The following is a 14563-nucleotide window of genomic DNA, read 5'->3' as shown; positions in this document are numbered from 1 at the left end:
TTATTTGGGAAACTGATTAACAGGAAAATAATGATTTTAAGTGGAATTTTAGAAGCTGTAGTATAAAGTAATTCAGAGTTGAAAGTACTTACGTGCCTTCCAGCTTACCCAATTCGGAACGTGCATGTTTTAACACCAACTTTGGGTAAAACTGTCACATATTTTAGGGAAGACTACGACAGAGTACATTGCCATGATGAAGAGTCACCTGGCGATCACCAACACGCTGGGTGTTTCAGAGTCCTCTCAGATGTACGGTCCGGGGAGGTCACCATGCATTAAGTCACAGGGAGTAAAGAATACTGATATACAGGTAACATTAGCCCAATATATAGGTTACGTGATACTTAGATATATGTTACATGATACTGATATACAGGTAACATTATCCCAATATATAGGTTACGTGATACTCAGATATATGTTACATGATACTGATATACAGGTATCATTATCCCAATATATAGATTACGTGATACTTAGATATATGTTACATGATACTGATATACAGGTAACATTAGCCCAATATATAGGTTACGTGATACTGAGACTCATGTTACATGATACTGATATACAGGTAACATTAGCCCAATATATAGGTTACGTGATACTTAGATATATGTTACATGATACTGATATACAGGTAACATTATCCCAATATATAGGTTACGTGATACTTAGATATATGTTACATGATACTGATATACAGGTAACATTATCCCAATATATAGGTTACGTGATACTTAGATATATGTTACATGATACTGATATACAGGTAACATTATCCCAATATATAGGTTACGTGATACTTAGATATATGTTACATGATACTGATATACAGGTAACATTATCCCAATATATAGGTTACGTGATACTTAGATATATGTTACATGATACTGATATACAGGTAACATTATCCCAATATATAGGTTACGTGATACTTAGATATATGTTACATGATACTGATATACAGGTAACATTATCCCAATATATAGGTTACGTGATACTTAGATATATGTTACATGATACTGATATACAGGTAACATTATCCCAATATATAGGTTACGTGATACTCAGATATATGTTACATGATACTGATATACAGGTAACATTAGCCCAATATATAGGTTACGTGATACTCAGATACATGTTACATGATACTGATATACAGGTAACATTATCCCAATATATAGGTTACGTGATACTCAGATATATGTTACATGATACTGATATACAGGTAACATTAGCCCAATATATAGGTTACGTGATACTCAGATACATGTTACATGATACTGATATACAGGTAACATTAGCCCAATATATAGGTTACGTGATACTTAGATATATGTTACATGATACTGATATACAGGTAACATTATCCCAATATATAGGTTACGTGATACTTAGATATATGTTACATGATACTGATATACAGGTAACATTATCCCAATATATAGGTTACGTGATACTTAGATATATGTTACATGATACTGATATACAGGTAACATTATCCCAATATATAGGTTACGTGATACTTATATACATGTTACATGATACTGATATACAGGTAACATTATCCCAATATATAGGTTACGTGATACTTATATACATGTTACATGATACTGATATACAGGTAACATTATCCCAATATATAGCTTACGTGATACTTAGATATATGTTACATGATACTGATATACAGGTAACATTATCCCAATATATAGCTTACGTGATACTCAGATACATGTTACATGATACCGATACACGTATCAGGCAGTCATTATATGTTCATCACTTTTGATCAATATTCATAATGAGTGAGTGAGTGAGTTGGGTTAAACAGTATTCCAGTTATAACGCGGCGTGTCAGCTTAATGAGGGAGGAAAGCCCGAAGTGATGCAGGTCTCAGACGTTTACCACTTCGGTGAAACCCACGAGCACGGTATGGTGCTGACAAACCTAGAAACATGATCGGGGCGAACCGGGATTCGAACCCACAATCATAGGTTTCTGGCGTTGCCAAGGGAAGCAACTCTTCACAGCGAATTGCGACGCCTTAGACGATTTGGCCATAATGAGTGAGTGAGTGAATGAAGAGTTTTACGGGTGGTGGTAAGGGAAATCAAAACTTCAAAGTCACATTGAAATAACACTTGTTGACTTTGGATACTTAAAGAGTCTCATATAAAGTAAACTGTCGACATTCTCGTGCTTAAGTATTTTGGCGAATGCTGATATTTTTTATATCTTGAAACAAAAGAGAAAGTAATTCTACAAAAACAATAGACGTCGTTTTAAATTATTTAAAACGTTGATGGATCCCAAACATAATCTCCCGGAATCGTTCCCACCAACCAAAGGAAATGCGTAATTTTTGTCAAGTTTCAAGACAGAGATTTTATCGACATAGATCCTAGATCCTGTTTTCAATAAATGTGAAAGGACTTATTGACATTGACAGTAGAGTTCATAAGAAATGCAGTATCACGTACTGGAAACAGTTTAGTAGTTTTCCATGACTAAGTCAATGAGTGTGGTATCATTACTATTTGAAAGTGATTCATAAAGTCGGAATCGTACAATCGACTCTGCTTTATGCAGATATTTTTGTTGGATAAGGAAAGGGTTTTGTCTCTTTATTTATATGTGTCGAACCATTCGAGCTCAACAACTGCTTTTATTGTTATAGATGTTTCAGATATTTTCTCAGGTGTTTCAGTTGAAATACTAGTGTCAACTCGTATGTCGACCGGGCAATCAGAGTAATCAGTGTAAACAGATATATAGTAATGGATATATAATGTAATATATAACAATGGACAGACGAAGAGACAATGACGTTGCCCTCGACATGAAACTTATGAGCGTGATAATCGACACAGCCCAGGGGATAATCTATTGACGATAATTATGTCAATGACCCGTGAAGATCCGGGGTAGAATAGGTCTTCATCACCCTATGATTGCCGTAAAAGGCGACTGTGCTTTTAGCAAGATATGCTTGTCGTAAGATGCGACTAACGGGATGAGGTGGTCAGGCTCGCTGACTTGGTTGATGCATGTCATCGTATCCCAACTGCGTTGATTGATGCTCATGATGTCAATCACTGGATTGTCTGTTCCAGACTCGATTATTTACAGACCGCCGTCGTATAGCTGTACAATTGCTGAGAGAGGCGTTAAACAACAAGTAAACAAACAAACATATATATGTCATCATATAAATAACAGTACTTCATGAGAAGTGAATAGTAGAATAGGTTGGCCGACAGCCAATATACAATGCAATTGTGAAGAAGATTAACAATGTGTATTAGTGTTATATAAATAATGGCAATGAAATAATGGAGGCTTATACATGTCACGGCTATATAGTAATTAAATATTTTAATTAAATGTTCATTCGGACAATGGTTGTGCTGACTAGGTCGCTGTGCACTAGCAAAGTGTTTATGTAACAACATGGCCGTGACCTTGACGACTGTGGTTGTTGTAACGGCGTTTTGGGTTTAACAGGACCCTACTACTGCTACCTTAATGCCGTGCTGCGCCGTCGTGGTCAATGTAAGCCATTACTCGGCTGGTCAGCCAAGGGTCATTTAAGTCAAAGAGTGCTTGGTCTATGGACCCTTACTCTGAACTGTCTCCAGAAGCATTCATGCACCGGCTTAAATGACTCAATTGTGAAAAAGTAACTGGGCCTCGTCGCTATAGGGCTGAAAAAATGCCGATGCGATGTAAATTTAAACTCACTCACTCACTCATGTACCGGCCCTCACACAAGCCGAAACCCTGGGTTTGATTTCCGACATGGGTACAATCTGAATAACCTATTACTAGTCTTCCCCGCCATGATATTGGTGGAACTGCACTCGTGTAGTGAACTGACGCGTTTTTCAATTACATATCAAACTGATGTCTTTTGCTGGAGTGTAAATAAAGACGACAGTGGGAATCTGGTCTATTCATTTATTCATGTCAGTAATTAGGTCACAAGATATAATGTTCCACTGTGTCAGTTGTTGATGTAAGCTAGAACGGGCACCTTGTTGATTCCTGGAGGTTATAGTGTTTTAACGCTATTTAATCTTGAAATTAAGGTTTGAATGCAGATCTAATGAAAATAATTAATAATAAAAACTTATAATAATAGAAAAGAATAGAGTTCTATATTTTCTTGAAGTACAACAAGACACACTAATGAGAATTCATTATTAAATTTCATAGCGTAAGTCTGGTCTTCAGCAACCTATGCTTGTCGTAAGAGGCCCCTGACGGGATGGGATGGTCAGGCTCACTGACCTGGTCGAGTTATGTTTCTTCTTTTCCCAGATGCTCGTGATTTTAATCACTGGATTGTCTGGTCCAGGCTTGATTACTTACAGACTTATGGAATAGTGTGGCGTTAAACGCAAACACACGTTTTGTAAATATAGTCTTACGGTCCTGGAAACAATAGAATACATAACTTCCGTGCACAGTGTGTAGAATTTATTAAATAGCTGCCCCAGACAATTATGTGAATGGACAGTCGGGCAAACTACATACTGGTGTTTTTCGTCCCACAATTTTATAAAAGTTTACACCTTGATGTCCATCACGCATACACATACTGCCTGGTCGTCGGCTTACCAATGGTTGCAAGGGAGTTGGGCTAACCTTAGGCGGGAGGTTTATCTATGAAAAAATATCTTGAACTTAACTGCTGATGATTGTTTCAGATGTTATGAAAGCTGTTTTCCTGACAGAAAGGAGGACATTGAATGATATGTACGGACCACCCCAAAGATTCTGTGGAAATTAAAACAAAGTATACAAAGTATGCGTGTGTTTGTGTGTGTGTGTGCGTGCGTGTGCGTGTGCGTGTGCGTGTGTGTGTACATGAAGGCCTTTTGATGCTTTGCTTTGGATAAACAGATCCATTAAGAACGTTGACACAGAAGAGAGAAAACGTATTTATCATATATTTGCCCGAGAGCCACATTTCCAAGGACATAATTTACTTTTACATCGCTCTTCTACTGAGTGTTCGATGTTTCGCTCGACTGGTTTTCCTATTTATGCACTCGATTGTGATATGCTGTTTCTGAATCATGTAACTACTCGTACCGAATTTTACAGAGAGTGTTTCCAAAAAATGTTTACGAACGAATGAACTTTATCTGAACTGTATGCTCACAGAAAGACTGAAATGGAAATGTTATGTGTGTAATTGAGTCGTTATTGGCTTCTACCCCTGACCAGAAACGTTATGTTCATCCCCTGACGAAGTAGTAAGCACCCGATGAAGGAGTAAGCATATACTCCTAAAAGTTTTGTTCCTCATTATATAAAGAAGTTGACATCCATAAATTCTCTTCCTTATTAATGTTAGCAGTTCGTGTATTTCGTCATTACATACACATGACATTACTGCACACAGCAGTCGAATCAAATTATATTCTCTGGACATTCCTGGAGGTCGACTGTATGTGTTTGTTTGTTTGTTTGTTGTTTAACTCAGCAATATTCCAGCCATATGACGGTCTGTAAATAATCGAGTCTGGACCAGACAATCCAGTGATTGACATCATGAGCATCGATCCACGCAGTTGGGATACGATGACATGCTTTAACCATGTCAACGAGCCCGACCCCCCGATCATGTTAGTCGCCTCTAACGACAAGCATAGTCGCCTCTTACGACAAGCATGTCGCCTCTTACGGCAAGCATTGTCGCCTCTTAGGATAAGCATGGTTTGCTGAAGACCGATTCATCTATAAAGCCGTAAACGAACCCCACGAACATGGTGTGACGGTGCTAATGCAAGTGGAAAGGTGTTGAGAGACATTTGAGGGCCAAGGTAACCCCTATTCTTGTTTCTGCTTCTTTGTCAACTGAATCAGCACCCTGGATTGGTACAACATTTACAATTATCAAACATACGATTGCCTGAAATTGAGGTCAAAGTCGTTAAACAGGAAATTCCCAGATTTTTCTAGTTTAGCTGGAGGAATTGAGCTTTCTGTTTTAAATCCGTATTTTTAAGAACATGTGTTTTCCAATCTGCCGAATATGTCTACTTCCGTTTTGAAGTAACTAGAGGCATAAGAGTTTTTGGGTTACATTTAGAATATGCAGTTTTAACAAATCAGAAATGGCGTCAGTAGGCTTGACGTGATGTCATCGGAGCGGAAAGGAAACTTTATTTGTAGTTGAAGTTGTTTCAGTTATTTGGTCATCGATACTCTTGATATCAATCACTGGATTGGCTGACCCATTGTCTTTACAGACCGCCGTCATAGCTGGAGCTGAGTGAGGCCTTAAACAACAAACTAACAGACAAAACACGAGTTTGTTGAACACGGTCAACTCTGATACATCTGCGTGACAACAGCCAGTCATCGAAGGAGTATCTAGACACAAGGTTGATGACAAAAAATAATGAGCCATGCGTTCTGGATCCAACAATCCAGTGATTGATATTATGATAGCCTTGATATTCACGCCGTGGGGTCACCAGGCCTGGCCACCCCATCTTTAAGTCCCCAGCAGAGTTTGGGTGGGACGAATTATAAGCTAGGAGTTTATTAAAGAGAATGGTTTGTTCTCCAAATAACCCAAATATCGCCTGAAGCCCACATCTGATGTCCCGTCGTCGAAGAGTTGGAATGTTCCTTAAGCTCCTACTCTCTCATACCTCCTTGTTTTGTATTCTATAAAAAGTTATAATTTTCAATAACTATCCTATTTATGATCCATAACCTTAATATTCCTCCCAAACAAGGCTTCATATGTTGTTGTTGTTTTTATATTGGCTGTGACAACTCATTACCAAACCAAGAACGCTCGGAAAAAAACAATGATCAAATTGTATTTCAGCATCCAAGCTGAATGAAATACTAATATTTGTGTAGCTTGCATTCGGCAAAAAACAATGGTATTCGGATTCATTAAGATTGGTAAATTATTTCACAGATTAATGTGTTCAGAGAATTGTCATTTCGCCATTGTTATACATCGGATGTTATTTGATTTTTATAGATCTGTTTGTTTTGCTAATTAAAGTACGTCTAATTAAAATACGAACGTATTGTGCAAAACCAGAAAGTTCTAGGGCATGATGACATTTCAAATACAGACACCTATTTTGATCCTTCATGCATATCCACGTTGTCACACAAACATTATTGGAAAGTATACAAATCTGATCCTGCTTCAAGCATGTATTATTAATAAATATATGAAAAAACTGTTTTTATATCACTATATAATATCGCGTTCATAATTCAGTCCCAGACAGAGGGGAATTTGTGAAATGTAAGGTAAGAACTCATGTGACGATGATGCAAGGATAATCCTCTCTCTCTCTCTCTCTCTCTCTCTCTCTCTCTCTCTCTCTCTCTCTCTCTCTCTCTCTCTCTCTCTCTCTCTCTCTCTCTCTCTCTCTCTTTCTCTCTCTCTCTCTGGATCAAGGTGACCTTTGTCATATATGATTATTGTTCACCGTCAATTCTACTTTCAGAACGATCAAAGCAGATTACCATGAGAATGGAGAACATCAAAGCCATGATCTGGCTGTTACCTACCCTACTGTTGGCGTCCGTGGCCGCCGACATGGATGAGAAGTTGTACCTCCTGAAAATCCGACTGCGACCATCAGTGGGCATTAACCAAGAGCAGGAGGTTTTTGCCATCAAGAAACTCCTAACAGATGTCTCTGGCATTGACGTTCTATTTCTCTTTAAGGTAACTGCGTCCTGAAATATGTATTTCATCCTGTACCAGGCGTTTTAAAAGCTATGAGGGGTGGTTGAAAACTCTCTCTCTCTCTTCTACTCGTATACTGTTATGACTGCACATTATTTTGTTTTACTTTCAGGAACTAGCCAATCCATATATTCTTGCAGGTAAGATTGTTTCTTGTCATTTACGTAAAACCTACATCGATTTTTGTGTAAAAAGTACATAATCCACCATCACAAGAATGTTCACTTTCACGATTCCTTACATGATCCAATTCATATATATCAGTATAAGTCATTCAGGTCCACTCGGCCTCTTCCGCCACAGACAGCCAATGAGTAATGATGTTTATAGTTCGTATAAAAGGTGGGCTGTAAAAAAATTAGGTGTACGCTTAGATTTGAAGACAAAGCTAACCTGAAACAATTTGGACAGGTAAATAATGTTTACAACTACCGTGACTTTTGTATCCTGGTATAATCACAAGCACAACAACATTCAAATATGGATTCCCGCAAATGAGTGAGTGAGTGAGTATGGTTTTACGCCGCTATTAGCAATATTCCAGCAATATCACGGCGGGGGACACCAGAAATGGGCTTCACACATTGTACCCATGTCGGGATTCGAACCCGGGTCTTCAGCGTGACGAGTGAACGTTTTAACCACTAGGCTACCCCACCGCCCCTTAAATTGGACTGAGACATGCCTAAGTTAGGATGTGTACATATCCCACGTCAACATCGGAGAACAACCAGTCTCGATTATCCGCTGAAGCCATCGGGCGTAAAGTGCTACATAGCGGGGAAGATTGTCGGGATCGGGAACCAGTGATGACACTAGGTGCTCACTAAACATGCAGGAGTAGGTTCAGATATTCACACGTTAACATGTATACATTAGTTAGTATTTTAGCAAATGTGTCATACACACAGAGTTTGTTTCATGTAATAATTTCAGTTGTGGACGTGGAAGATGACTGCCGGTGGCCAGCACTGACCAATGTCCTGTACAGTATGGATGACCAGTACTCGGCTCTACCGCTCTATCGCTGTGAGAACTTTGCCAAGGAACTGGATGTGGAGCTGACTGGTTTGACCAGCGACTTAGGAAAGGGGACACTACACGTTACAGAGATGCTTTTCTACGCTGCAGGTAATCACAACCATAACAGCACCCAGCTCAACCAAAACTGTAGCGAAAAGTATCTGTTTACGCTTCCTGTGATCACGGGACTTGTCCTCCTGTTCTGCATTATTCTCTGAACCGTTATAAACATCTGAACAGTGGAGCTGCTTGGTCTAATTTGACGACTCCAACAACCGCTTGGTCTTTGATCAAAGCCAAAGCCATAACGCTAAGACCATAGTAGCACACATATATCAACACTGACTTAAAAAAGAACCAATGATATTTCCATGGGCACTAATTGTGTTCCCCTTTTGGCTGATCTGTTTCTATATGTATAGGAATCGGAATTTCTGTTCGAATTAGCAAGATCAGTCAGCTGCCATCGATTACCCCCGAACTAGAAATACACGAGACTAATGACCGCCTCACCTGTATGGTGTATGGCAAGAATGACCATTACTTGCTAATAACCAACTTTTGATGTACTTGAACAATAACGGGTTTTTTAAAAACAACAATTTTTGATGTACAATCAAGCACACCCTTTGTGTGAGGATTTCAAAGAACGTCGTAAATTGTTTGATCAGGCTTATGATATTCAAGACCTAACTAAGGTTTTCTAGACGTGTTATGATTGACATGTGAAGGACAATTCCAAATATAACGCATCAGTGACCAAAATGATGTCCCATACAAGTCACTCGACTGCCACTTGACATGCCTTTGCGTGTGTTAGTGGGGCAGGATAAACCTGGACATCACTAATATGTGATTCACAACAATATGCATACGATATATTCGGAATTGTTCAACGCACTCTTATGATTTCTGATGATTGTTCTTAGTACAATTTGTGAAGCCCATTTCTGCCCCCCACCCCCATCCTTCTCGTGATATTGCTACAGCGTTAAACCATTCTCACTCAACCTCTGTGATTATTTGTTTTCGCTTGTATGTACGATAGTCGGCGCTCTAAGGTCACTTTGTAGAACAAGCGAGGTAAGTTATAAAGTTATGAAGTAGCGTTGCGTGCTACATGCGTTTCTATTCCCAAGGGTACGCCACCGCTGAATACCTGGACATCCTGAAGGACCACTTCACCATCATCAACAATGTGATTGCAAAGAAAACTGCAAAGATGGCTTGTTTCAGAGTGCTGTCCGACGTCCCAGTCAAGGTCAGTCATACAGAGATTCCGGGGTAGAATAGGTCTTCAGCAACCCATACTTGCCGTAAAGAGCGACTATGCTTGTCGCAAAAGGCGACTAACGGGATCGGGTGGTCAGGCTCGCCGACTTGTTTGATACATGTCAACGATCCCAATTGCGTGGATCGATGCTCATGATATCAATCACTGGATTGTCTGGTCCAGACTCGATTATTTTACAGTCCGCCGTCATATAGCTGGAATATTGCTGACTACGGCGTTAAACAACAAACAAACAAACAGTCATACAGACACCTGGTGTCGCCCCATTCGTTAGTTACAACAACGTACTGTGTCAAAGAATGCAACCATTTTCAGTGAGGGTGAAGGTGGGGGTGAGGGTGAGGGTGAGGGATGGGATGAGATTGAGGGTTGGGGTGGTGCTAATGGTGATGGTGAGGATTTGGGGTGAGGGTAAGCGTGTGACTTGGGGTGAGAGCGAGAGTGATGACAAGGTTTGGGTTAGGGTGAAAGTGAGGGTGTGTATAAGGGTAAGAGTGTGGGCTGGGGTGAGAGCGGGAGTGATGACAGGGTTTGGGTTAGGGTGAAAGTGTGGTTGAGTATGAGGGTAAGAGCGTGGGCTGGGGTGAGCGTGAGGAAGAGGGGTTGATGTGAGGGTGAGCTTTGGGTGGAGTGGTAGTGAATGGTAGGATGAGGACTGGTGTGAGGTTGGGGGTAGCGTTTTTTGGTGGAGGAGGGAGAGGTTTAGGGTAGGGGACGGGGTGAGTGCTATGGTGAAGGTGGGGATATGGGTATTGGCCGGAAATAATCAGTTATACTTATACCAGAAACAAAATGTTTATTTAAAATCGCCCCAACCCCAAGATGACATTTTCTGTTAGCAGGAGTATTGATGTTGTATGTGTTATCTCTATTCAGATAATCTACCTGACTAACGTTCATCCATCTCAAGTGGAAACACTTTTGGAAGTGGCCAAGCTACCAGAAAGAGCACAAGTTAGCGTCAGAGCTTACACCGACCTGAATGATTACAATTGCTAGAAATTCCATGTTTATAGGCCGTATAACACACAGAAGCTGAACAGTGAACTGGAGACAATGAGATCCTTTGCTACACTATTTTGGATGTAAACAGAATAATGTTAAATGCACTTTAGGAATGTCAACTCGAAATAAATAAAGTGGACACCATAAGATTCATTACCGTTGTTGCGTTATTCAGTCATTCATGACATTCAGTCATGGGACTGCGATGTTGTTTTGCGACACGTCGCAGCTCTTACTTATTTTAGAATGCGGATGTTGCTTACAAACCTACAGTGACGTCATCCTATTCTTCTTTAGGTTTCTTCAAGTAGTGGAAAGTCCGCTAACTCAGTTGCTCGTATCCATGTCAATTCTTCTCGACTTTAAAAGTTACTGAAGAGTGTTACATCAACCAAAATGTATTAACATCTTATTAATATGCATCTAATGTTGATTTTTGACTGGTTAAGAGTTCAAATTCCATGCAACCTTACATATCCCCTTCAGTAACCCTGTTTTCCCACTGAGGCACTGGCGCAAATGTAGTGACGTGAATGCATGTGTGTGGCAGCTTTTACCAGCCACGACTTATGGTGGTTTAATAGTGCTTGCGTATTGATATGCCATGCCGCAGTTTAATATGGATAACCCACTCAGACACAGTATACTGACTCCGTGCCGAACAGTCATTGTTTTAGCCCCTTTATGCCGAGCGCCAGGTAGGGCAACAACAAGTACATCTTTTAACCTATTTTGGTATGACTCGGCTAGGTGTAGATTCGCCGACCTTCACCTCTCCGGGCGGATGCTCTATCCACTATTTTATTCCATCTTCATGTTTTGCATGTAAAACTAGATTTATAGGTGGTCTGGGAAACGTTTCTTTCCTTCTGCCCTGCACTGTAATCACAGCTGGGGTTGGTTAACAAGTCAGAGAACGGTAAGCGACCGCTCGCTTTATACTACCCAGAAACACAAACGACATCTCATCCACCAGCGGTACATACATGACATACAGAGACCTGTCCGACGTCTGGCAATATTTCTTACTTTCCTTAATACTCTTCCATATGAAATATCGGTTACCAATTTTAGATTTATGTAATGTTATCTTCAATGATGTGGCTCTGATATTGACATGTGGCCATACCCATATGATATACGTCCTGGTAGATGTGTATCCGTGTTGCTAGCTGTGAGATCCAACATTTGGACTGTGTACAGGATACCACAAGGACATCCTGAACATTAAATAAAGACAAATATTTGCAGGATTTACACAGTCTCATTGCAATTTCATTGGTGGGAGTTTCAAGGGTAGGCATTAGTCATTAAAGGTTTTCAATTCAAAATATGTTGCGCCGTTTACTGATTTTGCACAAATAACCTAAAATCAGGAATGCTACGAATATTTAATCAACTGGCATAGTTAACGGCGTTTTCCACTCGTCCTTGTGATTTTTCACTACTCTCGGGAAAGCCTAGTTGTCGAACGCTATATTACATATGAGTTCTGGGCATTATTAGACTACCGCTGAATGACCTCACTGTGCACTAGTTATACATATACGCTATGTTCTTCTTTAAGGTTAAATAGTGCATTCCTTTCCTCCTAGCTTTGATAACAAATTATTTCAGATATATTGCAAGTTGCAGGTGGGTTTTTTAATTGAAAGAAAAAACGTCCAAAATGTGCGATCCAATTTAAATGATCGCAATGTTATGACATACTTGCGACGCATTGACACCCCCCCCCCCCCCCCCCCCCCACACACACACACACACACCAACACACACACACACGAACGCACGCACGCACGCACGCACGCACGCACGCACACACACATACACACACACACCTGGGTTTTGTGGGAAGGAAGAGAAGAAAGGAAGATGAACAGTTAGGCAGAGAGTGAGAAGCAGAAACAGTAACACAGCCATTTTCTCGTTTTATTTCATTATGTTTAACTTATACTAATCTGTATTAACCGGTTTCTGAACTGAGGGCAAATGGGCCAGGCCATATGGGATACACAATGTTCGGAGTAACACGAGGAACAGTTTTTCTCTGTATAACGAGGACAGTTTCTACTTCCTGGCAAGTCTATGAAATATCAGTTTCCGTTACATTTGTGTTTGCCTGTTTCTATCTCCTCGTGTGTTGTCTTGTATCCTGTCCATGTACGTTTTCCTGGTGTAATATTTGAGTGCCCTAATTTCCACACTTATCACTCTTTCGCTTCACCTTAATACACCCTTGAAAGGAGAGGTTTGCACCTAGTTCAGGTTTATGCAAGTCAGAAAAGGTTACCCATTCATCATGTTTCTTGCTGATCAAAATGAGGATGGGGTGGACTCATTGTGTGACTGACCGCCTCCGTGGTCTAGTGGTAGAGCGTCCGCCCGGAGAGCGGAATGTCCGGAGTTCGATCCCCGGCCGCGTCATAGCAAAAGACGTTAAAAGATGGTACTTGTAACTACCCTGTCTGGCGCTCAGAATTAAGGGGTTAAAACAAGGACTGGTCGGCTCGGAGTCAGTAAACTGTGTCTGAGCGGGGTATTCATGTTAAACTGCGACATGGTATCTCAGTGAACTAGCACTATAAATCGGCATCAGTCCGGACTAGTACAAGTAGCCACACACACACACGTCGCTATATAAGTGCAATAATCTTGAACGCGACGTTAAACCCTATTTCACCTCACCTCATTGTGTGACTTCCATTGTAACCAGACTGCGAGAAACGGTGCTCATGATATCAAACACTTGTTTGCGTGTTTCAGACACGGTTATTAACATAGGTCGCGATAGAGTTGATCATAGCTGTACACGGCATACCACAACATTCACCCGATCACCTTTGCGTCTTCGACAGTTTGTTTGATGTGTAGCATCACACTCAGCAACATTCCAGCTACACGACCGCGTTGGACCAGACAAACCATTGATCGACATCGTGAGCATCGACCTACGCAAATTACCATGACATGCAATCAACCAAGTCACCGAGCCCGTACAACCGACCCGTTGTGCCAACAGAGATTTTTAGTGGACTTTTCTCTTTCCACAGGGCTGCAATTAAAAGCTCACAGTAAGCGATAACACGAAGTACGAAATTACAGCTGTATTTTTCTATCACTAATGCTACAAGGACAATAAATATTTCTGAAAATTCACTCTGACTGGAGCAGTGCTAACATCACGCATTATACCTTTCGTTTCCAACAAAGTATATTGAGACTGGACATTGATCAGTCTGACGTCCTGTCGACGAAGTCAAAGCACTGCTATGCTTGTCGTGAGAAGCAGACGCGATCGGTGACTTGGATGATTCTCTGTCGTCGTACTCCGACACCCTCGGCTGCTGTTTATGCTATCAACCACTGGTTTGTCTGACCAGATTCGGTTATTGACAGGCCGCCGGGGGTATGGTTCGAATATTGAGGCCTGCTGCGTAAAACAACAAATAAATAAACAAATGACATCTGAAGTCCTTTCGAGAACGTTTCGTCG

At 40.6% G+C, this 14563-nt stretch overlaps 1 protein-coding gene across 2 annotated transcripts; it reads left to right on the top strand.

The window, feature by feature from the left end:
- Positions 1–292: 292 nt before the first annotated feature.
- Positions 293–11223, top strand: LOC139452718 (uncharacterized). Of its 2 annotated transcripts, none has more exons than XM_071234291.1 (6): positions 293–313; positions 7504–7727; positions 7861–7888; positions 8685–8879; positions 9911–10032; positions 10942–11223. In XM_071234291.1, the coding sequence occupies exons 2-6, from the start codon at positions 7524–7526 to the stop codon at positions 11062–11064; spliced, it is 672 nt and encodes a 223-aa protein (XP_071090392.1). In that variant the 5' UTR covers positions 293–313; positions 7504–7523; the 3' UTR covers positions 11065–11223. The 2 variants fall into 2 exon arrangements, with proteins under 2 accessions (XP_071090392.1, XP_071090391.1); XM_071234290.1 differs by lacking the exon at positions 293–313 and adding an exon at positions 7284–7303.
- The last annotated feature ends 3340 nt before the right edge of the window (positions 11224–14563 follow it).

The sequence above is a fragment of the Haliotis cracherodii genome, unplaced genomic scaffold (genome assembly GCF_022045235.1).
Source record: "Haliotis cracherodii isolate W230 unplaced genomic scaffold, xgHalCrac1.p SCAF_9, whole genome shotgun sequence".
NCBI lineage: Eukaryota > Metazoa > Mollusca > Gastropoda > Lepetellida > Haliotidae > Haliotis > Haliotis cracherodii.
Note: the sequence above shows the minus strand (reverse complement) of the source record. Positions and strands in the feature narration are given on the sequence as shown.

Bases quoted from the DNA above. Each gene is read 5' to 3' on its own strand.
- LOC139452718 (XM_071234291.1), top strand. From the start codon at position 7,524: ATGAGAATGGAGAACATCAAAGCCATGATCTGGCTGTTACCTACCCTA. The intron at 7,728-7,860 runs GTAACTGCGTCC...TTTTACTTTCAG, and splicing joins ACGTTCTATTTCTCTTTAAG to GAACTAGCCAATCCATATAT. The intron at 7,889-8,684 runs GTAAGATTGTTT...TAATAATTTCAG, and splicing joins CAATCCATATATTCTTGCAG to TTGTGGACGTGGAAGATGAC.